The sequence below is a fragment of the Phocoena phocoena genome, chromosome 8, assembly GCF_963924675.1.
Source record: "Phocoena phocoena chromosome 8, mPhoPho1.1, whole genome shotgun sequence".
NCBI lineage: Eukaryota > Metazoa > Chordata > Mammalia > Artiodactyla > Phocoenidae > Phocoena > Phocoena phocoena.
In genome coordinates, this window is record NC_089226.1 from 20,558,568 (window position 1) to 20,582,648 (window position 24,081).

The following is a 24,081-nucleotide window of genomic DNA, read 5'->3' on the forward strand; positions in this document are numbered from 1 at the left end:
AGGAAAGAGCCCACGTTTAAGGCGGGTCTGAGGCGTGCCAGAACAGTCTCCTCCCTCCACCTTCTTCCTCCTTTCTCCAAAGGGCTAGGCACCCTCCTCCTCCAGACGGCTGTTGGATCCGGAGAAGCAGCGGGGAGTTCTGCTATCCAAAGCTTTCCACATTCCTGGCTGTCTGCTTTGGCTGCTGAAGGGCTGCCTTCTATCGGGAAAAGAAAGGGACAAACCTTTCAGATAACGTCCTCTCCTAGGAAATTATTGAGCGCAGGTAAGAAATATCATTACTCGTTATTCAGAAACCCAGGCATGGCAATTCGAGGTAAATAAATAAGCTAGAAAAGCGATTGAGAGGTAACTTCTCTGACATCACTATGATGGGCGACTAGTCAGTAACAACATAAGGAACACAGCATATTCAGAGGAAAATCTTTTTCTCTCTTTTAGCCAACCTTGGAGAGTATCACTTCAGAGGAAATGTTCTCAAACTTTTTGGTCTCATGACCTCTTTATACTCCTAAAAATTATTGAGGATCCTGAAGAATTTTTGTTTCTCTAGGTTTTTTACTGTAGTACTGTCATTTACTGTATTAGAAATTAAAGCTGAGAAATGTAAAAAAAAATAGTGACCTATTAATTTATTTTAAGATAACAATAAGCACATAACATGTTAGCATAAATAACATTTTAAATTACGGATAACTATATATTCAAAAAAAAACTACTATGAAGAGCGACATTGTTTTTATTTTTACAAAGCACTGTAATATCTGGCTTAGTAGAAGATAGCCGCATTTTCACCTGCTTCTGCATTCAGTTTATGCAACATCACTAAAATGTAGCCCCTGGTAAACTTTATTGTACACTCATGAGAAAATGAGAGTGAAAATGAGAAATTACATCTTAGAATTATTATGAAAATCGCTTTGACCTCGTAAACCCCTGAGAATCACTGCTTTAGAGTGTTAAAATAAATAAGCTTCTGTTTAAAGGGAGTCTCAACTCTGAATCAACTATTTTAAAAGCAAACAAAAAAATTGCAAAAGGTTGATAATCTTGATGGAATCTGCATCAGCACCCTTAGGCTGGCCTATGTTGGACAATATTATAGCATTCCCCAGGAGAATTTTATTTCACATGAAGAAAGGGCTGAGTAAATATCTCCATTTGAAAGTATAAATAACAAAAATTAGGACACTCTTAAACTCTTCTTTTTGCCTATATCTAGCTATTTCAAGTTCTATTAAATCTTTCTTCAAAATATCTTTTTAAATCTGGCTTGTCCGTAATATCCCTACATGAATATTATGAATTCTTACATGAATTCTTATCGTTTCATAGCCTGTCTCTAATCTTTTTTATAATACCCTTGCCAGCTCAGTAATCTGCTTTCCTATTGCCTGTGAGATTAAATACAAACACTTCTATGTGAGTTCCCAAGCCCTCCATATTCTAACCCCACCCTACCTTGTGTTTACTGCAAGACAGCAGAATTGTTCCACTACAGCAAAAAAAATAGCTCCAGGGCTTCCTTGCTGGCGCAGTGGTTGAGAGTCTGCCTGCCGATGTAGGGGACATGGCTTCGTGCCCCCGTCCGGGAGGATCCCACATGCCACGGAGCGGCTAGGCCCGTGAGCCATGGCCGCTGAGCCTGCGCGTCCGGAGCCTGTGCTCCACTACGGGAGAGGCCACAACAGTGAGAGGCCCGCGTACCGCAAAAGAAAAAAAAAAGCTCCAAAGCTCCTTTCAGTCCGCCCCCCACCATAATTTTGTGTTAATTATCACATAAATGCTCTTCCATGTTCTCCTCCATCTATTCAGTCAAGCAATCAGGATTAAATTCAATTCTCCTTTTCCCACAAGGCCATTCCAGCAGTTCTATTTTGGCTTCTTGCTTTGAGTCTGTATTTAGCAGTTGATTATATACACCTTTTTTTTTTTTTTTTTTTTTGCGGTACGCGGGCCTCTCACCATTGTGGCCTCTCCCGCCGCGGAGCACAGGCTCCGGACGCGCAGGCCCAGCAGCCACGGCTCACGGGCCCAGCCGCTCCGCGGCACGGGATCCTCGCAGACCCGGGCACGAACCCGTGTCCCCTGCATCAGCAGGTGGACCCTCAACTACTGCGCCACCAGGGAAGCCCTATATACACTTTTATCTTTAACTATTTACCTAAATTTTTACCTGAGTCTTCTTCCACCCCCACCTGTACCACGCCCACATACTTACCTTCGTAGGATGGCAAAATTTTGAAGGACGAAATAACTTACAGAACTGAACATTTAGATTTTGATCTTGTTGCTGTAGAGATGATTACCTGCCTGATTTTAGTGAATTAATTAGGCAACATGCTCCCTCACTTCATCCCATACCTATTCCACAGAATGAGAATTCCAGAGCAAAGGGAAACATAATCATTATTGCTTTTCAAGTTCAAGGCATTTTTACTTTTAATCTAATAGTATGCTTTTAAACTCCCAGTGGCTTAGCAAAGCTGGTTTTATATACTAAATATTCCATCAATATGTGTTGTTTTAGAATTATGAGGAAGTGGCTACTAGGGCATTTGCCACATATAAATAGTTCTCTCTTTGCAGCCTTAACTAGAATCTAGAATTACAGAATGCTGGAGCGGAGAAAAACTTTAATATTGACCATGCAGCTCTCTCTTGTCTAAATGAGGAAACTGAGACCCTCAGGATTAAATGACTTGCCCCAGAAAAGATTGGCACACATGTGGTTTAATCTCCTTCATGATTTTCTGCTGTTCACTAGCCTCTGGCTAGTTTCCAAGGCTTGTATAACTGAAACTTTGTTGTTGCAAAGAATCAATTATCACTGCTTACTCCTGAGAGGATCTGTCTGGGGTGGTTTATAACTTTTTTCTTTCAAGTCAATAATCTCAGAATCTTAGATGAAATTTTCAAAACATTTTTATCCAATAGGAACTATAATTTTCACAGATTAGAGTTAAGAAAGCAAATGAACATGGATGAGAAAGGAAAAGAGGAAAATTAGGGGGGAGGAGAGGAAGAGGAACACAATACTTGTAACCATAGATGTATTGAGATCCAACAAAAAGTGCTAAGAAAATAAAGAATTCAAAATAAACACTCATACAAAATAAAAGAGAAAGTAAAGAAACTACTAGGAAAAGAAAGAAGAGGAAGAATATTAGAGAAATTATTCTATTTTTTAAAATCTGTTTTCAGACTTCCTTCATATTCTTTCCCTTCCTCACTGGCTTTCAGATGGAGTTTAAGTTTTAAGACAGAAAAAAATTTCTGCCATTCCCTTTACACACTGTTGTCATGGTGACAAGGCTTATCATAGCAAACATTTATTTAACATTTATTGAGCTCCTACTCGGTATAAGCTCTTTCCAGGTGTTAAAGATTGAAAAAACAAGACAGCTCATTGTCTTAGAGAAACTCAGACGGAAGTCGGCACACCTATCTGTAATCTTAAGGGTAATAAGACGTATTTTAGAAGCATGAACGTGGGGAGGGGGATGTGGGCACTGAGGAGAGAATGATTAGCTGGGAATGGAGGAGTCAGGGAAGTTTTCTTAGAGGAGATGTTTGAGCTGTGACTTAAATGATAAAGGGTGAAGAAGGGTTTGGTAGGCAAAAAAGGGAGGGGAAGTTCTGGCCTGGCAGGGGAAATAAATGAGTACAGCACGGAGTGAGTGAGAATCTGAAAGCAAGAAAACCAAGTAGAGGAATATTAAATAGAAAATACCAGAAATGACAAGGGCTAGATTCAAAATAGTGCTGGTGGAGATGGAGAGGGGATACCAAATTCTAGACACATTTCTGAGTTATAATCTACAGTATTTCTGAGACAGGAGAAGGTTAGACAAAAGAGTTGAGAAGGACTCCCAGGTTTCAGTTTGGGACAGGTTATTTGGACATACTTTAGAAAGTAATTCATTAGTATATCTTACAGTTGGAACTGTGGATCTGGAGCCAGAAATTGAAATTTGCAAGTTATATATCCCCCAGTAACCGCCACCCTCTCTCTTTATAGCTAAACTTACTGAAAGAATAGTTTGTATTCACTGTCTTTACTTTTCATTTTCATCCCACTCTGTCCTAGATCTTTGTACACCTGCCTTCCGTTCCTCTACTTTCCCTAAACTGTTCTACTGATACCAAAACTTCCTAACTGCCAAATTCAATGAACAAGTTTAAGCTTGTATCTAAATTATGGACTGCAGCTTCAGACTCCAAGCAGCTCCTTCTTGAAGCTCCTTTGGGGTTTTTTGTTTTTGTTTTTGTTTTTGCGGTACACGGGCCTCTCAACGCCATGGCCTCTCCCATTGCGGAGCACAGGCTCCGGACGCACAGGCTCAGCGGCCATGGTTCACGGGCCTAGCCGCTCCACGGGGCATGTGGGATCTTCCCAGACCAGGGCACGAACCCGCGTCCCCTGCATCGGCAGGCGGACTCTCAACCACTGCGCTACCAGGGAAGCCCTCCTTTGTTTTTTGACCTCTGTGATATCTCTTAGATTTGCAAAACTGAATTATTTTCCACTCAAGCCTGTCTTTCATCCTCTGTTTTCTTAATGAGGTAACCACTCAACAAATTGCCCAAGCCAGAAACTTTGAAGTCATCCTCAGTTCCCCCTTCTTCCATTTGACCCACAACCAATCAGCTAAAAAATCCTGCTGTTTAAGCTCTCTTGAATCATCCCCACAGCCACTGCCTTAGTTTGTAGCCTCATGAACTCTTAACTGTTAAAATTGCTTCTGTGGTTGTTTTCTGGCCTCTGTCCAACTTTATCCCATCAAATCCGTTCTCTACACTGCTGCCAGAGTGAGGTTTTTGAAACATAAATTTGACCATGTCTTTCTCCTACTGAAAGTAAGTCAGTACTTTCAGAAAAAAAAGTTCAAACTCTTCAGCCTACTTAAACAAGGACTTTATAATCTGATTCTCCTTTACAAGCTTTTGGCAAACAACTACACTGCAAGTTACATTTTATCTGAATTGAACTAGGCAGAATCAAACTAATTTAATAGAAAAATAATAGTCTCACTTTATAGGCAAAATGAAATATGTGAGCTCCAAATGAAATAGTTTATCTAGAATGACAATTTCAAAGCTGGTAGGCCAAGTGAGTTGTGAACTGTTGACAATATTGCCACATGGAAGTGTCTTGTATACCTGGTAGAAATAGCTGCTTTCATGTCAGTATAATGTAAGCTCAGCTATTCTTTAAATATCTCAGAAGTTCTTGAGACATAACAGCTTATTGTGGTATTATATTTTAACATTTATTACTATTATAGTTTTAGATATTTTTTCATTTATTCATTCATTCAGCAAACATTTATCAAATGTCTGCTATGTACCAAGCACCATTCTAGGTACTTGGAATACAAAACTGAATGTAACAGAGGTTCTTTCTCTTATGGAACTTACATTCTAGCAGGGGAAAAATAATAAAATAATAAAGAATGTGCTAACAAACCATGTTAAAATATTTGAGGCCAGATTTTGATGAAATTGTCAAGAAGGTATAATTTTTCTTTGGGAATCTTAGCCATTTATTTTCAATATCCGCACCCCCACCCCTGCCATGATGCCCTTTCGTCAAGGCACTTAGGTATTCCAAAAGCTCATTCTTTCTCTCTTTTGTTTTTTTATTTAAACAATATATATAGAGAACCCTGTGGTTCTCTCCACAGGGTTCTCTATAGATATTGTTTAAATTAAAATATAAAAAAAATTTAAAATAAATTAAAAACCATACAGATGTGTGTGTGTGTATATATATATACATATATATGCTTATATATTATATATGAACTGAATATAGATAAAACTGTTAAATAGCCACCAAATAGAGAGTTGGTTCAAGATGGTGCCCTCAGAAGATCTGGAACTCACCTCCTGCCACAGACAGCAGATCTACAGCTACATATGGATCATTCCCTCTGAAAAAGACCTAAAAACTAGCTGAAATCTCCTCCACGAAAAAAAAAAAAAAAAAAAAAAAAAAGCCACATCTAGATGGGTAGGAGAAGGAGAGACATGGTCTCACCAAAAAACATACCTATGGTGCAGCAACCCACAATCAGGATTGATATCACAAAACAGAGCTACTACCTGAGGAGCGAGAGGTCAGTGCCCCACATCAGGAAACTTGGGAACTGCACCAAAGAGATGAGCCCCCAATACATCTGGCTTTGAAAATCAATAGAGTTTACATCCAGGAGAACCAAAAGGCTGTAGGAAACAGAGATTCCACTCTTAAAGGGCTTGTGTGCTGACTCACTCACCACAGGACCCATCACAAAAGTAGCAGTCTGAAAAGCACCCAGACCATATGTGAAGGAGATTCATTTGCTAATCTTAAAGCATCTGAGGGAGATGCGGGAGCGTTTTGGGACTCTTTCCACCTGGATGGAGGCACTGGCAGACGCTATTTTTGCATTTTCCCTCTATCTGGCTAGCAACTGGCACTGGTGGGTGCAATCTTTGCACTCTACCTTTAACCTGCTAACACCACTGTGTACACCACACCCCCACACTGCTCTTGTGGCCCTGCCAAGGTGAGGCATGTATGCACAGCCCACATGAGGGATGCTCCTCCAGCCCCTAGCTCTGGTGGCTGGAGGGATTGCATTTCTGGGTCCCATGAATCTGAAACAATCAGGGAGTTCTCTGAAGGCTACCACCCTCAGGGTACTGCACAGACAGCAGACTGTACCTCCAGTCTCCCTGTGAAAAAGGAACTGATGACTTGTCCTGGGGCTTCAGCCTGAAGGGCACACTTCAGGTTTACCACTCATCTAGAGGCTATAGAAGTGCTCTCAAGGAACACAGGCTGGGGGAACCATCTCTGCACTCTCTTTCGCCTTTGCTACAGTTCACCAGCACCTACTAGAAAAGAGCTCACACACTCTACTGGAGCCCCGATTTTTGCAACTGTAGTCAAAGAGACACCTTCAGATGGCCAGGTCTGGAGGCTAGCAGAGTTTACAATTGCAGTCCCACAGGGCAATATATATTTGCATATCTTAAAAGCTGCTGCCTGAAGGTCTGGCTTCTAATCAGCCTGAAACTAGGTGCTGACTGACGTCTCCCCCTCTGGAATACTCACAGGCCTTGGCACACCCTCAGCACTTGGGACCTATCAAGAATAAATCAGGCTGCATAGACAATCACAAAGGTTGAGTGACAACCAAGAACTAAGGCAAGGTTAAACAGTAAGGTTCATCTCTATACAAGGCCATTCCTTCCAGACTAGGAGAGATAGCTGTTTTGCCTAATACATAAAAACAAACACAGAGAGTCAAGGAAAATGAGGAATGAGAAGATTATGTTCCAACGGAATTAATAAGATAAAACTCCAGAAGAAAATCTTAATGAAAAGGAGATAACTAATTTACCTGATAAAGATTTTAAAGTAATGGTCATAAAGATGCTCATTGAACTCAAGAGAAGAATGGATGAACACAGTAAGAACTTCAACAAAGAGATAGGATAAATAAGAAAGTACCAAACAGAAGTCACAGAGCTGAAGAATACAACAACTGAACTGAAACGTACACTAAAGGGGTTCGACAGCAGACTAGATGAAGCAAAGAAAGAATCAGTGATCTGGAATACAAGGCAGTGGAACTCACCCAAACACAGCAAAAAGAAAAACAAATTTTAAAAAGTGAAGATAGCTTAAGGGACGAATGGAACAAACATCAAGCAGAATTGCATTCACATTACTGGGTTCCCAGAAGGAGAAGAGAGAAAAGGGGACAGAAAACTTGCTTGAAGAAATAATAGCTGAAAACTTCCCTAACCTGGGGAATGAATCAGACATCCAGATCCGGGAAGTCCAGGGAGTTCCAAAAAAAGATGAATCGAAAGACACCAAGACACATTATAATTAAAATATCAAAAATTAAAGAGAGAATCTTGAAAGCAGCAAGAGAAAAGCAATTTGTGATATCCAAAGAAGCCCCATAAGAGTATCAGCAGATTTCTCAGCAGAATCTTTGCAGGCCAGAAAAGAGTGGCATGATATATTCAAAGTGCTGAAAGAAAGAAACTTCCAACCAAGAATACTCTACCTGGAAAGGCTATCATTCAGAACTGGAAAAAAGATAAAGTGCTTTGCAAACAAATAAAAGCTAAAGGAGGTCATCCCCACTAAACCAGCCTTACAAGAAATGTTAAAGGGATTTTTTTAAGCTGAAAAGAAAGTGCACTAATTAGGAACAAGAAACATATGAAAGTAAAACTCTCACTGATAAAGGTAAATATATAATAAAGGTAGTTGATTAATAACATTAGTATAAAGATTAAAAGACAAAAGTAATAAAAAAAATAACTACACAATAACTAGTTAAGGGATACAGAAAGTAAAAAGATGTAAAATATGACATCAAAACATAAATTGTTTGGGGAGGAAGTAAAAATGTAGTTTTATAATGCATTCAGTCTTGACTTCTTATCAACTTAAGATATACTCTTTTATATATAAACTGTTACATGTGACCCTCATGGTAACCACCAAGCAAAAACCTATAGTAGATACATACCCAAAAAATGAGAAAGGAATCTAAGCATAACACTATAGAAAGTAATCAAACAATAAGGGAAGAAAGAAAAGAAGAAACAAAGAGGAATGATAAAGAGAAATGAAAACTATTAACAAAATGGCAACAAGTACATACCTATCAATAATTACTTTAAATGTAAAAGAACTAAATTCTCCAATCAAAGACAGAGAGTGGCTGAATGGATAAAAATATAAGAACCATCTATATGCTGCCTACAAGAGGCTCATTTCAGATGTAAGTACACATACAGATTAAAAGTGAAGGGATGGAAAAAGATATTTCATGAAAATGGAAACCAAAAGAAAGCTGGAGTAGCTATATTTGTATCAGACAAAATAGACTTTAAAACAAAGACTGTAATAAAAGACAAGGATGATCCTTACACAGTGATAAAGTGGTCAACCAGGCAAGAAGATATAACATTTATAAAGATCTATGCACCCAAAATAGGAGCACCTAAATATATAAATCATATATTAATGGTCTTAAAGGGAGAAATTAACAGTAAAACAGTAAGAGTAGGGGATTTTAATATCTCACTTACATCAATGGATAGGTCATCCACACAGAAAATCAATAAGGAAACATCAGCTTTAAATGACACATTAGTCCAATAGACTTAATAGATATATACAGAATATTCCAGCCAAAAACAGCAGAATACACATTCTTCTCAAGTGCACTGAAGTTCATGTGGAACATTCTTCAAGACAGACAATATGTTAGGCCACAAAACAAGTCTCATAAATTTAAGATGAAAATCATATCAAGCATCTTTTCTCACTACAATGGTTTGAAACTAGAAATCAATTATTAAGAAAACTGGAAAGATCACAAATATGTGGAGATTAAACAACATTCTACTGAACAACCAATGGGTCAATGAACAAATCAAAAGAGAAATGAAAAAATTATCTTGAGACAAGTGAAAATGGAAAATTAACATGCCAAAACTTATGGGATGCACAAAAGCAGTTCTAAGAGGGAAGTTTATAGTGATACAGGCCTACCTCAAGGAACAAGAAAAATCTCAAGTAAACAATCTAACTTTATACCTAAAGGAAATTAAAAAAGAACAATTAAGCCCAAAGTCAGTAAAAGGAAGGAAATAATAAAAATCAGAGCAGAAACAAATGAAATACAAAAGAAAAGATCAAGGAAACTAGGATCTGGTTCTTTGAAAAGATAAACAAAATTGACAAACCTTTAAGTAGACAAGAGGAAAAGACAAAGAGCTCAAACAAAAAAGATCAGAAATGAAGGAGGAGAAATTACAACTGATACAAAGAAATACAAAGTATCATAAAAAACTGCTATAAACAATTATACAGCAACTAATCAGGCAACCTAAAAGAAATGGATAATTTCTGGAAACACACAGTCTTCCAAGACTGAATTGAATCAGTTATCAAAAAACTTCCAACAAAAAATGTCCAGGACAGAAGTCTTCACTAATGAATACTACCAAACATTCAAAGAAGATTAATACCAATCCTTTTCAAACTCTTCCAGAAAACTGAAGAGAAGTGAATGCTCCCAAACTCATTTTACAAGGCTAGCATTACCTTGATACCAAAATCAGACAAGGAAACCACAAAAAAAGAAAATTACGGACTAACATCCCTCATGAATATAGATGAAAAGTCCTCAACAAAATATTAGTAAACTGAATTCAACAATACGTTAGCAGGATCATACACCATGATCAAGTGGGATTTATTCCAGGAATGCAAAGATGATTCAACATCCACAAGTCAATGTGATACACTAGGTTAACAAAATAAAGGATAAAAATCATCTGATCATCACAATAAAGCAAAAGTCTTTGACAAAATTCAACAACCATTCATAATAAAAACCCTCAACAAAGTGGGTATAGAGAGAGTGTACCTCAACATAATAAAGGCCATATATGACAAGCCCACAGCTGACATCATAGTCAACAGCAAAAAGCTGAAAGCTTTTTGTTTAAGATCAGGAACACAACAAGAATACCACCTATTGCCAGTTTTATTCAACACAGTATGGGAATTCCTAGCTAGGGCAATTCATTAGGAAAAAGAAATAAAAGACATCCCAATTGGAAAGGAAGAAGTAGAACTATCACTATTTGCAGAAAACATGATTTTATATAAAGAAAACCCTATGACTCCAAAAAAAATACTGTTAGAATAAATGAATACAGTAAAACTACAGAGTACAATATCAATATACAAATATCTGGTGCATTTTTATACACTAACAACAAAGTATAAGAAAGAGAAATTAAGAAAACAATCCCATTTACAATTGCATCAAAAAGAATACAATATCTAGGAATAAATTTAACCAAGGAGGTGAAAGATCTGTATGCTGAAAACTATAAGACATTGATGAAAGAAGCTGAAGAAGACACAAATAAATAGAAATATATTCCATGCTCACAAATTGGAAGAATTAATATGATTAAAATGTCCGTATTACCCAAAGCAATATACATATTCAATGCAATCCCTATCAAAATTTCAATGGCATTTTTCACAGACATAGAACAATAAATCCTAAAATTTGTATGGAACCACAAGAGATTCCCAATAACCAAAGCAATCTTGAGAAAGAAGAACAAAGTTGGAGGCATTACACTCCCTGATTTCAAACTATATTACAAAGCTATATTAATCAAAACAGTGTGGTATTAGCACAAAAACAAACACATAGATCAATGGAACAAAACAGAGAGCTCAGAAATAAACCCACACATATATGACCAATTAATCTATGAAAAAGGAGACAAGAATATACAATGGGAAAGACAGTCTCTTCAATAAATTGTATTGGGAAATCTGGACAGCCACATGTAGAAGAATGAAACTGACCAACTATTTTACACCATACAGAAAAATTAACTTAAAGTGGATTAAAGGCTTGAATGTAAGACCAGAAACCATAAAACTCCTAGAAGAAAACATAGGCAGATATTTCCTTGACATCAGTCTAGCAATATATATATATATTTGGCTCTGACTCCAAAGGCAATGGCAACCAAAGCAAAACTATACAAACGAGACTATATCAAACAAAAAAGCTTCTGCACAATGAAGAAGCCATCAGCAAAATTAAAATGCAGCCTACTGAATGGGAGAAGATATTTGCAAATCATATCCAATAAGGGATTAATATTCAAAATATATAAAGAACACACACAACTCAATAACAACAACAACCACAAAAATCCTGACCTTAAAAATGGTCAGAAGGGGCTTCACTGGTGGCACAGTGGTTAAGAATCCCCCTGCCAATGCAGGGGACACAGGTTCGAGCCCTGGTCTGGGAAGATCCCACATGCCACGGAGCAACTAAGCCCATGCACCACAGCTACTGAGCCTGCACTCTAGAGCCCGTGAGCCACAACTACTGAGCCCACATGCCACAACTACTGAGCCCACATGCCACGACTACTGAAGCCCATGCACCTAGAGCCCGTGCTACACAAGAGAAGCCACTGCTATGAGAAGCCCATAGCCCCCACTCGCCACAACTAGAGAAAGCCCATGTGCAGCAACGAAGAGCCAACGCAGCCAAAAATAAATAAATAAATAAATTTTTAAAAAATATTTTTTTAATGGTCAGAAGATCTGAATAGACATTTTTCCAAAAAAGACATACAGATAGCCAACATGTACATAAAAAAGATGCTCAACATCACTAACCATCAGAGAAATGCAAATCAAAACCACAACGACTTATCATCTCACATCTGTCAGAATGGCTATTATCAAAAGAACAAGAAATGACAAGTGTTGGCGAAGATGTGGGATAAAGGGAACTCTTGTGCACTGTTGATGGAAATGTAAATTTGTGCAGACACTGTGGAAAACAGTATGGAATCTCCTCAAAAAGTTAAAAATAGAACGACCACATGATCCAGCAATTCTTCTTCTGCTTATTTATCTGAAGAAAACAAAAAACACTAATTCAAAAAGATATATTCACCCCTGTGTTCATTGCAGGATTATTCGCAATAGCCAAAATATGGAAACGACGTAAGTGTCCATCAATGGATGAATGAATAAAGAAGATATGGTATATATAATGGACTACCATTCATAAAAATAATGAAATCTTGCAACGTGAATACACCTTGAGAGCGTTATGCTAAGTGAAACAAATCAGAGATAAATACTACATGATTTCACTTATATGTGGAATCTAAAAAAAAAACAAATGAACAAACAAAATAAAATAAAGCTCATAGAAAACAGATTAGTGGTCAACAGAGGGGAGGGGGGAGGGGGTGGGCAAAATGAGTAAAGGGGATCAAGAGGTACGAACTTCCAGTTATAAAATAAATAAGTTATGGGATGTACAGTACAGCATGTAGACTATAGTCAATAATATTGTATTGCAAATTTGAAAGTCACTAATAAGTTGTCTTAGAAGTTCTCATCACAATAAAAAAAAAGATTTTTGTAACTGTACAGTGACAGATGGTAACTAGATTTATTGTGGTGATCATTTCACAATGTATACAAATTTTCCATAATAAAAAGTAAAACAAAACAAAAAATAGCCATCAACTAGCATTTATTTTGTGTTAGCTTAATTTGGATTAAGTGTTTTCTACTGGGTATTAATTTCCTACTTCCTCTGTATATGTTTGGCCTCAGCAAACTATGCTAGAAAAAATTTGAGTCATTTCTCAACCTCTAAGTATAGACGTATGAACACCCCCATATATACCAATTGACAACTGTGACCCAACCACCTTCCTTGGAGCACCAACCATAAAACTGTCCTCAGGAAACCAAGGGACTTCTGAACTCTAGAGGAGAATTTCTTAATCATTTCTGTGGCAGGGACCCTCATGGACAATCAGGTGAAGTCTGTGGACCCCTTCTCAGAATCACGCTTTTATATGCATAAAATTAAATACTTAGAATGAGAAAGGAATCCCTTTGTAATTAAAGTGTTATCAAAAAATTTTTAACAAATTTTGATAAGGTATATATGTGCATCTTTATTAACACATTAACAACAAGATGTCCTGTTGGGACTAATAACTTCCATATATTTCAAAGTAGAAATGAGTTTAAACCATATTTCAAGATCTCTGCAACAATTACAATACAGTAAGAAATATGTATGTCTATTAATGATAGTCACAGGTACTGTGAATAATACTGTGGTTTGTTTCCTACACCATAATGGAAGGAACTGTTAAATTTCAGTTAGAAGTTGGTGAAAATAATTGTGTAATTTTTTCCCCATCCAAGTTCACAGATTTCCCAGATTTAGAACCCCTGCTCCATAAACAAAGGTCTGGAAGGATATACACCATACTGGAGTGGGGTTGGGTGGGGTGGCACAAAGGAGAAGAGCAAAAAGAATTTTTAACATTTTCAAATCCTATATTATTTGATGTTTTACAGGAAGATTGTATTCATGTATTACTTGTGCAAAAAGCATAGTATAGTCCAGACTCCAGATCAAAAGCTGCTATTTCTCAGAGAGAAAGAGAGCCATCAGATGCCAGAGCTCTTCAGCCTCCTCCCACCTAGCCCCCACTCCCAGGTAGAAACACCATTTTTTATCATTGCCTCACCTTTAGCGCTTTGACAATGAAGTCACAATCTGCAGTCTCTCACTCACAGGATCCCATTGGTTGTAAGACAGAGATAGAACCAGCCCCTAGTTAAAGGACAGGATTAGGTGTGTTTCTGGCATCCTATATTTATTCTGATAATATATGTATATTTCCACCAAAATACTGGAACAATAATTCAGTTCAATAACGGACCACACATCCACCCTTTATAACATTGTTTAATGAGAAAATGCTTTCTAGATTCCGAATATCTAATGGTTTGCGAAAGAACATTTGAACTTGTACATTTATAAACTGAAGATTCCTGGCATTTATTAAATGTCCAGAGTGTTCGTCAGCATGCTGGATTTCTGAAATTTGAGGTAGAACAAGGCAATAAGTGGTAAAAGATTCCTTTTGTGTAAAAGGAACAATCACTACCTTTTAACAGATGACTCTTTGCTTTCATTAGGAGTAAAAATGGCTGCTGAATCAGTAGAAGACAATTGCATCAGCTTTGTGGAAATGAAATTTATTAACAATACACTTTACTTTGTAGGTAAGTTCAAAACCGTAGGCCAAATACAGGGTTTAGATAAATGTATTCAACTAGAAAAGATGTTGTAAGGTGAACTATTAAGTGACTTGTTTTTTGTCACCAAATTCCATTGTAACATTAATGACACACTTCTCTTGGAAAAAAAAAAAATACTGGATCTCTAGAAATTAACCATAACATATCCAAGGTCGCAGCACCTTGTCCTGCCACATGTCCTGGCACTTAGTTAGTAGTAGCCTACTCACAAGGTGGCTGCAGGTGCACGTCATGAAAATCCCAGAAAATTGGATATACGATTTCCCAAAGCAACCTGGCAAATTATGTAAGAGATACATATCTGAAATCTAGAGTTCTGTGAGTTATACCATTTTATGTAAATACATTTGACAAATAAAAACAGATTCTTATTATTAAACTTCCTTGGGCAGTTTAGTTTCATTTGAAAGCTTCATAGAAAGTTCTTAGGTGACTTTCCATTGAAGCAATACATTTAAGAGTAAAATCTATCATTTTATAAAATTTCTTTTTGGCTACAAATTTCAATTTATAAACCCTAGATTTAGGTTTTATATCTAACATACCTGAGATCACACTAAGTCTAATTAGCTTCATTATATGGGACCTTTTGGATGATTATATTATATTTGTATGGGGCCAACAAAAGCCATCACCAGTAAGACAGGGGTTAAAGAATGCAAAGGGGCAGAAAAGAGTAATAAAAGAGAAGGGTGAGAGGAAATTGAGTAGAAATATAGAATTTAACATATTTTGTTTCTCTTTTTTCCCCTTTAGCTGAAAATGATGGTAAAGTATAAATTTATTTCTCTTTCTTTGTAAAAATAAATAGCTACTTGAGTAAGCATCCCACCAGCACATCCATATCACCATTCTCAGCTGAAAAACTGATACCAATCTACTTGAGAAGCTAATATTCCCTCCAAGGAATGTGGACTCAGTAGCACTGCCTTGGAATAAAGATGACTATAAGGGAATTTCTAATAAAATACGCTTCTCTACATCTTAGGAAATTCTCAGCTATTAGAATCCACAAAATAGACCTTGCCTGTTACATAGATCCTGAGATTAGCAGAAAGTCATGGATTCTCTGGAGTACATAGGAAAAGGGGTTGAAGCATGAGAATTGTTGTCCAAAATCAGGAACATCTTCCTTCTTCAACCTTCCCTCTCAGAAGTGCTCTGAAAAGAAGCCTGGGAGGCTCCCAGGGTTCAGAGAATTCTGGAAGTAGAGGAGATGGGGGAAAGTAGAGCAAACAGACCTAATAGGTTGAGTCATTGTCTTCGTAAGTAGAGGTACCCATTCCTTGTCCTGTTGGCATTCAGGGAGGATCATACGTGTATAAAGCCTATGATCCTCTAACGCAGGGGTCCCCAACCCCTGGGCCGTGGACCAGTACCAGTACCGGTCTGCAGCCTGTTAGGAACCCAGCCGCACAGCAGGAGGTGAGCAGAGGGTGAGGGAGCGAAGCATCACCTGCTGCTCTCCATCACTCGCATTACCGCCCGAACCATCCCGCCACCCAAACCACGGCCCCGGTCCATGGAAAAACTGTCTTCCAGAAACCGGTCCCTGGTGCGAAAAAGGTTGGGGACCGCTGCTCTCACGGACCCCCAGATTATTAAGGTCATTAGTTTTTCATACTTTTCCTTAAAAAGCACTTTCTCCATTCTTAAGATGATCCTTACTGGACTGGAAATATACAACAGGAACTTTTGAAAAATACTATTCCTTCCAGTTTCTTTTCCAGATTTATTGAAATGTTATTGTCATATAGCTCCTCATGTTTCTTAAAGATTGCCCTACTCCCATTTATTTGATTCAATAAATATTGGCATCTGTATCTCTGGCACAATGTTAGGCCCTACAATACAATTGTGAGCAAAACACAGTTCCTATAGGGGGAAGCAGGCACATTAGGGAGGCAAATGGAATGTGGTATGTTAAGTGTTATGAAGGCACAGATGCTATGGGAGCACATAGAAGGGCACCTAATTTAGTCCAGTAGATTCTGGGAGGGCATTTTGAAAGAGGAACAGAATTGAAGAGTAAATAGGGGTTAGCCAAGAGAAGGTATTCTATGCAGAGAGAAGAACACATGCAAAGATCAAGATATGAAAGAAAGCATGGTGTGAGGAATTAAGAGTAATTCAGAATGGGAGTAGAGTAAGAGTAGGAAAATGATGAGAGAAGAATGATAAATAGGGTGCAGATTGAGAAGGTTCTGTTATTCCAAGATATGGAATTTGGACCTTATCTTTGGCGCAATGGTGATTCATTAAGCACAATATGTATGATCTAGGATACAGATTAGTTTGCTGTAACAAAGAGATCCAAAAATACAGTAACTGAATAAGATAGAAAATATTTCTCTCAAATACGAATCCAAGTAGGCAGTTCAGTATTAGTATGGCTGGATGCAGCCTGATGATGTTGGAATCTAAAGTTTCTTCTGTCTTCTTCCATTCCATCATCCCTAGTTGTTGAACTCATTTACATACTTGAAAATCATCATTACACTTCCTGGGTCCATATCCCAGCTAGCAAGAAGGTGTTCAAAATAAGAGGAAGACAGGCCCACTCCTTTTAAAAACTCTATTTAGAAGTTGTAAACATCAAATCCACTCATACTCCATTGACTAGAATTTAGTCATATGGCACCAACTGCAAGGAAAATATGGAAAATATAATCTTTATTCTGGGTGGCAGTGTCATTCATTAAAATTCAAAAATAACATGATTGTATCTCTGAATTTTAACTTTAATTAAAATTGAATTGTAATTCCTTCTGGTTTCAGTATAAAGAATTGCTGTGGGCGCAAAAAAAGAGGGGAGGGGAATGCCAATTAAGAAGCTATTATTGTAGTCCCTATAAGAAATGATGGCGACATGAATTAAGGTAGGCACAGTGGGGTGCCATTGAAGAGCTGTGAATGGATTTTAGAAAAACTTGGAAGAATCAACAGGACATGGATTTGGAAGGGGATGGAAAGAAAGACAGAAAAGATGATGCCTATGTTTTTTCACGTAGGCAATTTGTACCATTAAGTGAAATAAGAAACGCAAGAGGAAGAGCAGGGTAGAGAGGTTTGCAGGGCAAAGAGGAAGATAGATGATGAATTTACTGATGATGAATGATGATATCTGTGGAACATCCTAATGGAGATGTCCAATAGATTCTTGGACACGTGGTTCTAAACTCAAGAGAAAATATGGGGCTGAATATACGGATGTAGGAGACATACATACAATAGAAATTACATCTGAAGCTATAAGAATAACATGACAAATCAGAGGAAATCTGTAGCATGAGGAAGTAAAAGCCAAGGACTACACTCTGAGGAATACCTATATTTAAAGGATTCAGTAGAAAGAGAAGCTAATAAAGAACAGAGCAACCAAAGAGGAAGAAGGAAAACAGAGAATGCCACAGAATCCCAGGAGAGCATTTAAGACAGAGATAATAGGCACTGTGTTGAATTTTGTAGCCTTGAAAACCAAGAGCCAGAAAGTATCTATTACATTTAGCAACAGGGAGTTTGGTGATCTCAGTGAAAGCAATTTGATGGAGAAATGGAGCCAGTGAGGAGAAGCTTGCAATGAGTAGAAGGGTGAATAGAAAGTAAGGAAATGATACATACAATTCTTGCCAGAAGCTTGGCTGTTAAAAGGAGGAGAGAAACAATACTAGCTACAAAGTGGGATTCTGTTGATGGAGGTGTTTTAAATCTCAAAATGTAAAGCCTTATGTTTTTCTGATTATAAAAATAATTTGTTTATTATAAATAATTCAGGCAATGAAAATAAGAAAATGAGAAACTAAAATATGAAAAAAAATCCCAAAATATGAAAAAATCCCAAAATATTCATTTCTATCATTTTGATGTTTTATATATATAACATAATATATATAAATATATATTTATAATACATAATATATAAAATACTATACCTAAGCTTCTTTTTCTAGTTTAATACACATGGACATCTTTCCATGGCAATGAATAATTACAATTATATTAAATTCATGATAATTCATAGTAAGGGCATATCAAAATTTATTTGATCAATTCCCAATTGATGGACATTTAAGTTATTTCCAGTTTGTTTTTATTATTAAAATGTTCCCATAAGTATTCTTGTAGAGAAATATTTATACATTTCTCTAATGTTTCCTTAGGATAAAATCCAGGAAGTAGAATTGCTGAGTTGATGGAAGAGAGGGAATAATTGATAAATCAAGGTTTAATTGAAAGTACATGCAAGAGCACAAATGGGCTTAACCTTAGGTAGCAGAAGATCCACCTTTTTCACATGTCCCTTGGGACAAGAGGGTAGAGAAAATAACAGGTGATGCCATAGTTAAGTTTGTAAGTGGAGTAGCAGGAAATCATTTGCTGAAAGTGAAAGCAGAGGTGATGATGCAGAGATCCTAAGGAGAATGAAGAAGGCTTGAAATTGAAGCTATGGACTATGGAAGAGAATGCGGAACTGGAAAAGAAGTATTGACAATTGATGTGTTTGTTATGGCGCCAACTTGCACATTTGTATGATTGTTTACCAGCAGCGCACTCAGCAGCCAGGTTTAGAGTTTTGTAGTAAAAGACAAATGAGTTTGGGATTTAAGATACTGGCAAAAGTGCAGATAAAATGATGAACCATGAGGTCCAGGCTGCATAGAGAAGAAAGGGAAGACAGGAAGAGGTTAGATAGGAAGAAAATGTAAGAATCAGGAAGACTCAGTAAAGTGGAAGAAAAGTATAAGAAGACTAAAAGGACAGGAGATTGTGGTCAAAAGTAGGCTATTTGAATTTAAGATTTCAAACGTAGCGTGGTTCTGGGTGATAACAAGAATCAAGGTATGCCCCTGGAAGTGGGTAAAAAAGCCCTGTGCAACTTTACCTTAGCTTCTATAACAGAAGATAGTGATTGTTATTGAAAACTGGAATATATGATATGCCTATTTGTAAATTTAGAAAAAAGGATTATTTTTTAAATGAGATTTCATGTGTGTTGTAGAAGACCTGGAATCAGATTACTTTGGCAAGCTTGAACCTAAGTTCTCAGTCATACGAAATTTGAACGACCAAGTTCTCTTCATTAACCAGGAAACTCAACCCGTCTTTGAGGATATGCCTGATTCTGACTGTTCAGGTATTTTTTTATATACATTTGTAAACATGGAAATGACAAGCTACTTCTTCCCATTCCATTTAACTGACTACATTTTCTGTGATAGACCTAATGCTTACATGAAAAGTCATGGTAGTAGTAATTTCACTTACAAGAAACTTTATAGGGTATCCATAATTTTTAGTTGGGCTGAAAAATTGATATAATACAGATAGTGCTGGGGTCATGATCTTTGAGCCTACATTGGGATCACCATCCCTTCACTGTAGTTGCATTAACTGTATATGCTCTCCATTGAGTTGGATCCTTAATACCTGCTGGTTATAGCTGAAATTGCTGATAACATTTTCAGAAGTCAAAATTAAATATAAATATACAAGCACTTCTAATAAGTCTGTCTTCCACCAGAAATTTAGAGTGCCTTAGCAAATGAATAACTTTACTGTGCCTTGCAAGGAATGAATTTCAAATAACAGTTGAGGCAGAGTTGAAAAAGTGAATGATGCAGTCTTGAAAAATGCTGAAGTTTTACCTTAACAGATAGAGCTTTAATATTCTATTTAGCGTTTAAAAGCTAAAGACAATCTTTTAGAATTCAGAATATCTCTAAAACACTTTAAAAGTTGCTGCATTTGTATTATAATACATATTTAAATGTGTTTTAAAGAATATGTGTGTCACTGTATATAGTCTTCTGCTACATGGCTGAATCTCAGAGTGTGGGATTGGTAATGGTCCTATTAAAGATTATCCTTTGGCTAATTTCCCTAAATGCTTATTTGGAAAAATTCTTCTAACTAGTGTTCTCATCTGTGAATGTTTATTTTAGATAATGCACCCCAGACCATATTTATCATATGTATGTATAAAGACAGCCTCACTAGAGGTCTGGCAGTAACCATCTCTGTGCGCTGTGAGAAAATTTTTACCCTCTCCTGTAAGAACAAAATTATTTCCTTTAAGGTAAGACTGAGACTTAATTTGTTTTAGTTATACTGATGTGCAAAATTAGAAAACCAAAATATCCCCAGTCCAGCCTTTTGTCTAGAATAAGAATAGCAAGAAGTAGAGAACCATTAAAATAGACAGTTACTAAAAACTGTCAAGCTGTTTAACCTACCGTAGTAACATCATGGTTTTTCTGAGCCTGCCGTAGGGAGGAAGGGTATCAACACTTGTTTCATAACCTAGGTCTTCTGAACAATCAATCTACAGATAAATAATAATACAGAATATATATATAAATTACCGTGTTTAAGAACTGCATGTGACTTTCCAGAATAAGTCCTGCTACACAGAATGAAGTTAATCGTTCTTCTGTAAACCCTCTACTTTGTAAATTATGATGATAATATTTTAATCCCTAATTTTTTGTTTTTTGTTTTTTTTGTGTGTGGTATGCGGGCCTCTCACTGCTGTTGCCTCTCCCGTTGTGGAGCACAGGCCCTGCGGCCATGGCTCACGGGCCTAGCCGCTCCGCGGCATGTGGGACCTTCCCGGACTGGGACACGAACCCGTGTCCCCTGCATCGGCAGGCGGACTCTCAACCACTGTGCCACCAGGGAAGCCCAATCCCTAATTGTTTTGTTCCTACTTCTTAGCCTAAGTCTATGTTAGGCTACAACTTTCAGCTTTCAGTTGATGTATGTTATTTTTAATGTTAATCTAAGTGAACAAAATTAATAGGATCTGTTGTAAAAGCAATGGTATAATGTATCTCAAAGCCAGGTATAAATTATTTCTGACCACTGCTTGTTTCTCTATCCTCCATCATTGTTTTTCTCTATTTTTTCCATTATTATTAGGTAAACAACCATTAACTATAGATATGGGTTGACCCAGAAAACTTTCCTCCCAATGAAAGCAGGCAGGGTATGCTCACAAATTGGCAGTGTTTCAAAGGTGAATCCCATGTCTTGAAGACTTTCTGAGTGGGGATTTGCCAATAAAGAACCGCAATAAAGATCACCCAGTTCCCACTGAAAGTTAGAGTATGACTTTCGTAGACATGCCAAGGGGCAACTTGGGAGGGAGGAAAAAGCCACTCTAAAATGTAATGCAAATAAGATTAGTGTATCTGTAACAAATAGAGCCTCCAAACAAATCCCTTAGCCATCCCCTTCCAAACAGAGTACCACCTCTTCAGGTGACAATTTGGAGTCCCTGCTCCCTGACCTGACAGGTAGGAAGCTCAGTTATTGTAATGGCGTTAGAAGCCTGGAGGTGGACAGGCAAGGTGGAGAGGATTAAGCATGTTGTTTCTTAGCAACAAAATCAGAAGGAAAAGAGGGAGATAGCCAAGCTGAAGCCATGTGGGATAGAGGAAAACTAATTCAGCTGCAGAGACAGAGTCAGAAACTGGGAAAAGCCTGATCTATATATAAGTAGATTCTTATTGATAGACTGGGGAGAGTGTCAAGAAGATGGAAAAAGTGCTTGGCAAATAATAGAATGGGACAACTAATTAATCCTCTCATTAATTCAAGACTCACACTTATTGATAAAGGACAAAGGTCAAGAGTTATGGCTATAAATTCCATAATTGATTGAGAAGTTTGAGGAAAAAAACAGGTTCTTTCAGGCATCTAAGGAGGATGCTGGGATGCTATTTTGGGTCTGAAGGTCTCTCTGTCAGTCCTTAGGATCATGAAGATCTTTGCTTTCAGAGGGTCAAAATTAAGTTCAAATTTTCTGCTGGTTCTGGGATTAACATGGAAAGAACCTGAGGTAGTCCTCACATTTCTAGTCCATCCTGAAAGTAGGCATGATGCAAAAATAGGAAAAGTGCAGGCAGTACTGTCAGTTAGGTGACCAGCCGGATTATAGTTTCAAGTGATCTAGCCATTCTTAGGAAATCCCTACTCCACAGCTGAGATATAGGAATCACCATCTGGCCTCCCAGGACAAGGTCCAGCCAAGAGACAGGCTACTTTCAGGATAGAAACTCAGGACTACTATGGAACGGGAATGCTTGGCAGGGAAGCACCAAAAGCTGCTAACTAAGCCCTAGAACAAATAATGGGTCTATTTATAGCCAGTTTCGGTTCTAGGCTCCGAAGCAGCTGAGATGACTGCCACTTCCTGCCTCTCTCACTGTTGGTTCACAAACTGGAGCTACCCTAGGCCTATGGGTGGAGGTCATCAATGTCTTTAGCTATGAATGGCTGGAGAAGACAGGAACTGATATTAGCCTAAAATGGTTGTGGTCTTTGCTGGAACTCTACTTCATCTTAAGCAAATATGAACTCCACTTAATGGGAGAGGAGAGAAGGAAATCATCTGATGGGTATATTGGGAAAAACTAGAGGCCTGGACCTGAATGTGCATTCCATAGTGTTATAAGCCAAAGTGGACAAGAAGAATGGGAGGTTAGAAATTAAGAGGGAAAGGAGATCAGTATTCCTATAATCAGAGATTTTTTTTCTTAACTCTTGAGAATATAAACCTCTTTAGTTCTGTGTAGTAATATATTTCAAAATAAACTTGCACATATTCATATTGGTCATGACCTAAAAAAATTAAGTAATTTTTTTTCTCTATAGGAAATGGGTCCCCCTGATAATATTGATGATGAAGGAAGTGACATCATATTCTTTCAGAGAAGTGTTCCAGGACATGATGATAAGATACAGTTTGAGTCTTCATTGTACAAAGGATACTTTCTAGCCTGTAAAAAAGAGAAAGACCTTTTCAAACTCATTTTGAAAAAAAAGGATGAAAATGGAGATAAATCTGTAATGTTCACTGTTCAAAACAAGAAGTAGATATTAAAATTGCATAATTTGAACTTTCTGAGTTTTTGTGTTTCAAAAGGGTTATAAGAGTTCGAACCTACAATTATAATGATGAAATAAAATGAATACTGATCTCAAAAAATGCTACTGAGAAATGAATAATAAGCTTTCATGAAATTGAATGGACTTCCTCCTATCCAGGTGAATACAATATTTGTATAATGTAAAAAGAATGCAGAGTTTGAAAACACATTCTACAGTGTTAATGGGAAAATAGATTATATTCAATAGAAGTGTTTTGAATATTTTGGGTTACTGGTCCTAATGATGAATAAAACTGATATTTGAATTTTCTAGTTTTTAAGAAAATAATTAAATCCTTAAAGATTTCAAGCTATAAACAGTGATTCACCATGTAGTCTTAATCTATTACCTCATCCTTTGCCTTTTTGTTTGAAAAACTATTCCAACCTCTCTCCAAATATACTTCACAGAGATGTTGTGAGAAATCA

General features: G+C 37.3%; 1 protein-coding gene across 2 annotated transcripts; it reads left to right on the top strand.

Annotated features, from left to right (window-relative positions):
• Positions 1-107: 107 nt before the first annotated feature.
• On the top strand, positions 108-23,622 carry IL18 (interleukin 18). 2 transcript variants are annotated; one of them, XM_065882819.1, is made up of 6 exons: positions 108-265; positions 14,600-14,686; positions 15,479-15,490; positions 19,722-19,856; positions 20,665-20,798; positions 23,378-23,622. In XM_065882819.1, the coding sequence occupies exons 2-6, from the start codon at positions 14,608-14,610 to the stop codon at positions 23,597-23,599; spliced, it is 582 nt and encodes a 193-aa protein (XP_065738891.1). In that variant the 5' UTR covers positions 108-265; positions 14,600-14,607; the 3' UTR covers positions 23,600-23,622. The 2 variants fall into 2 exon arrangements, with proteins under 2 accessions (XP_065738891.1, XP_065738892.1); XM_065882820.1 differs by lacking the exon at positions 108-265 and having other exon boundaries at positions 14,603-14,686; positions 19,725-19,856.
• Positions 23,623-24,081: the final 459 nt, after the last annotated feature.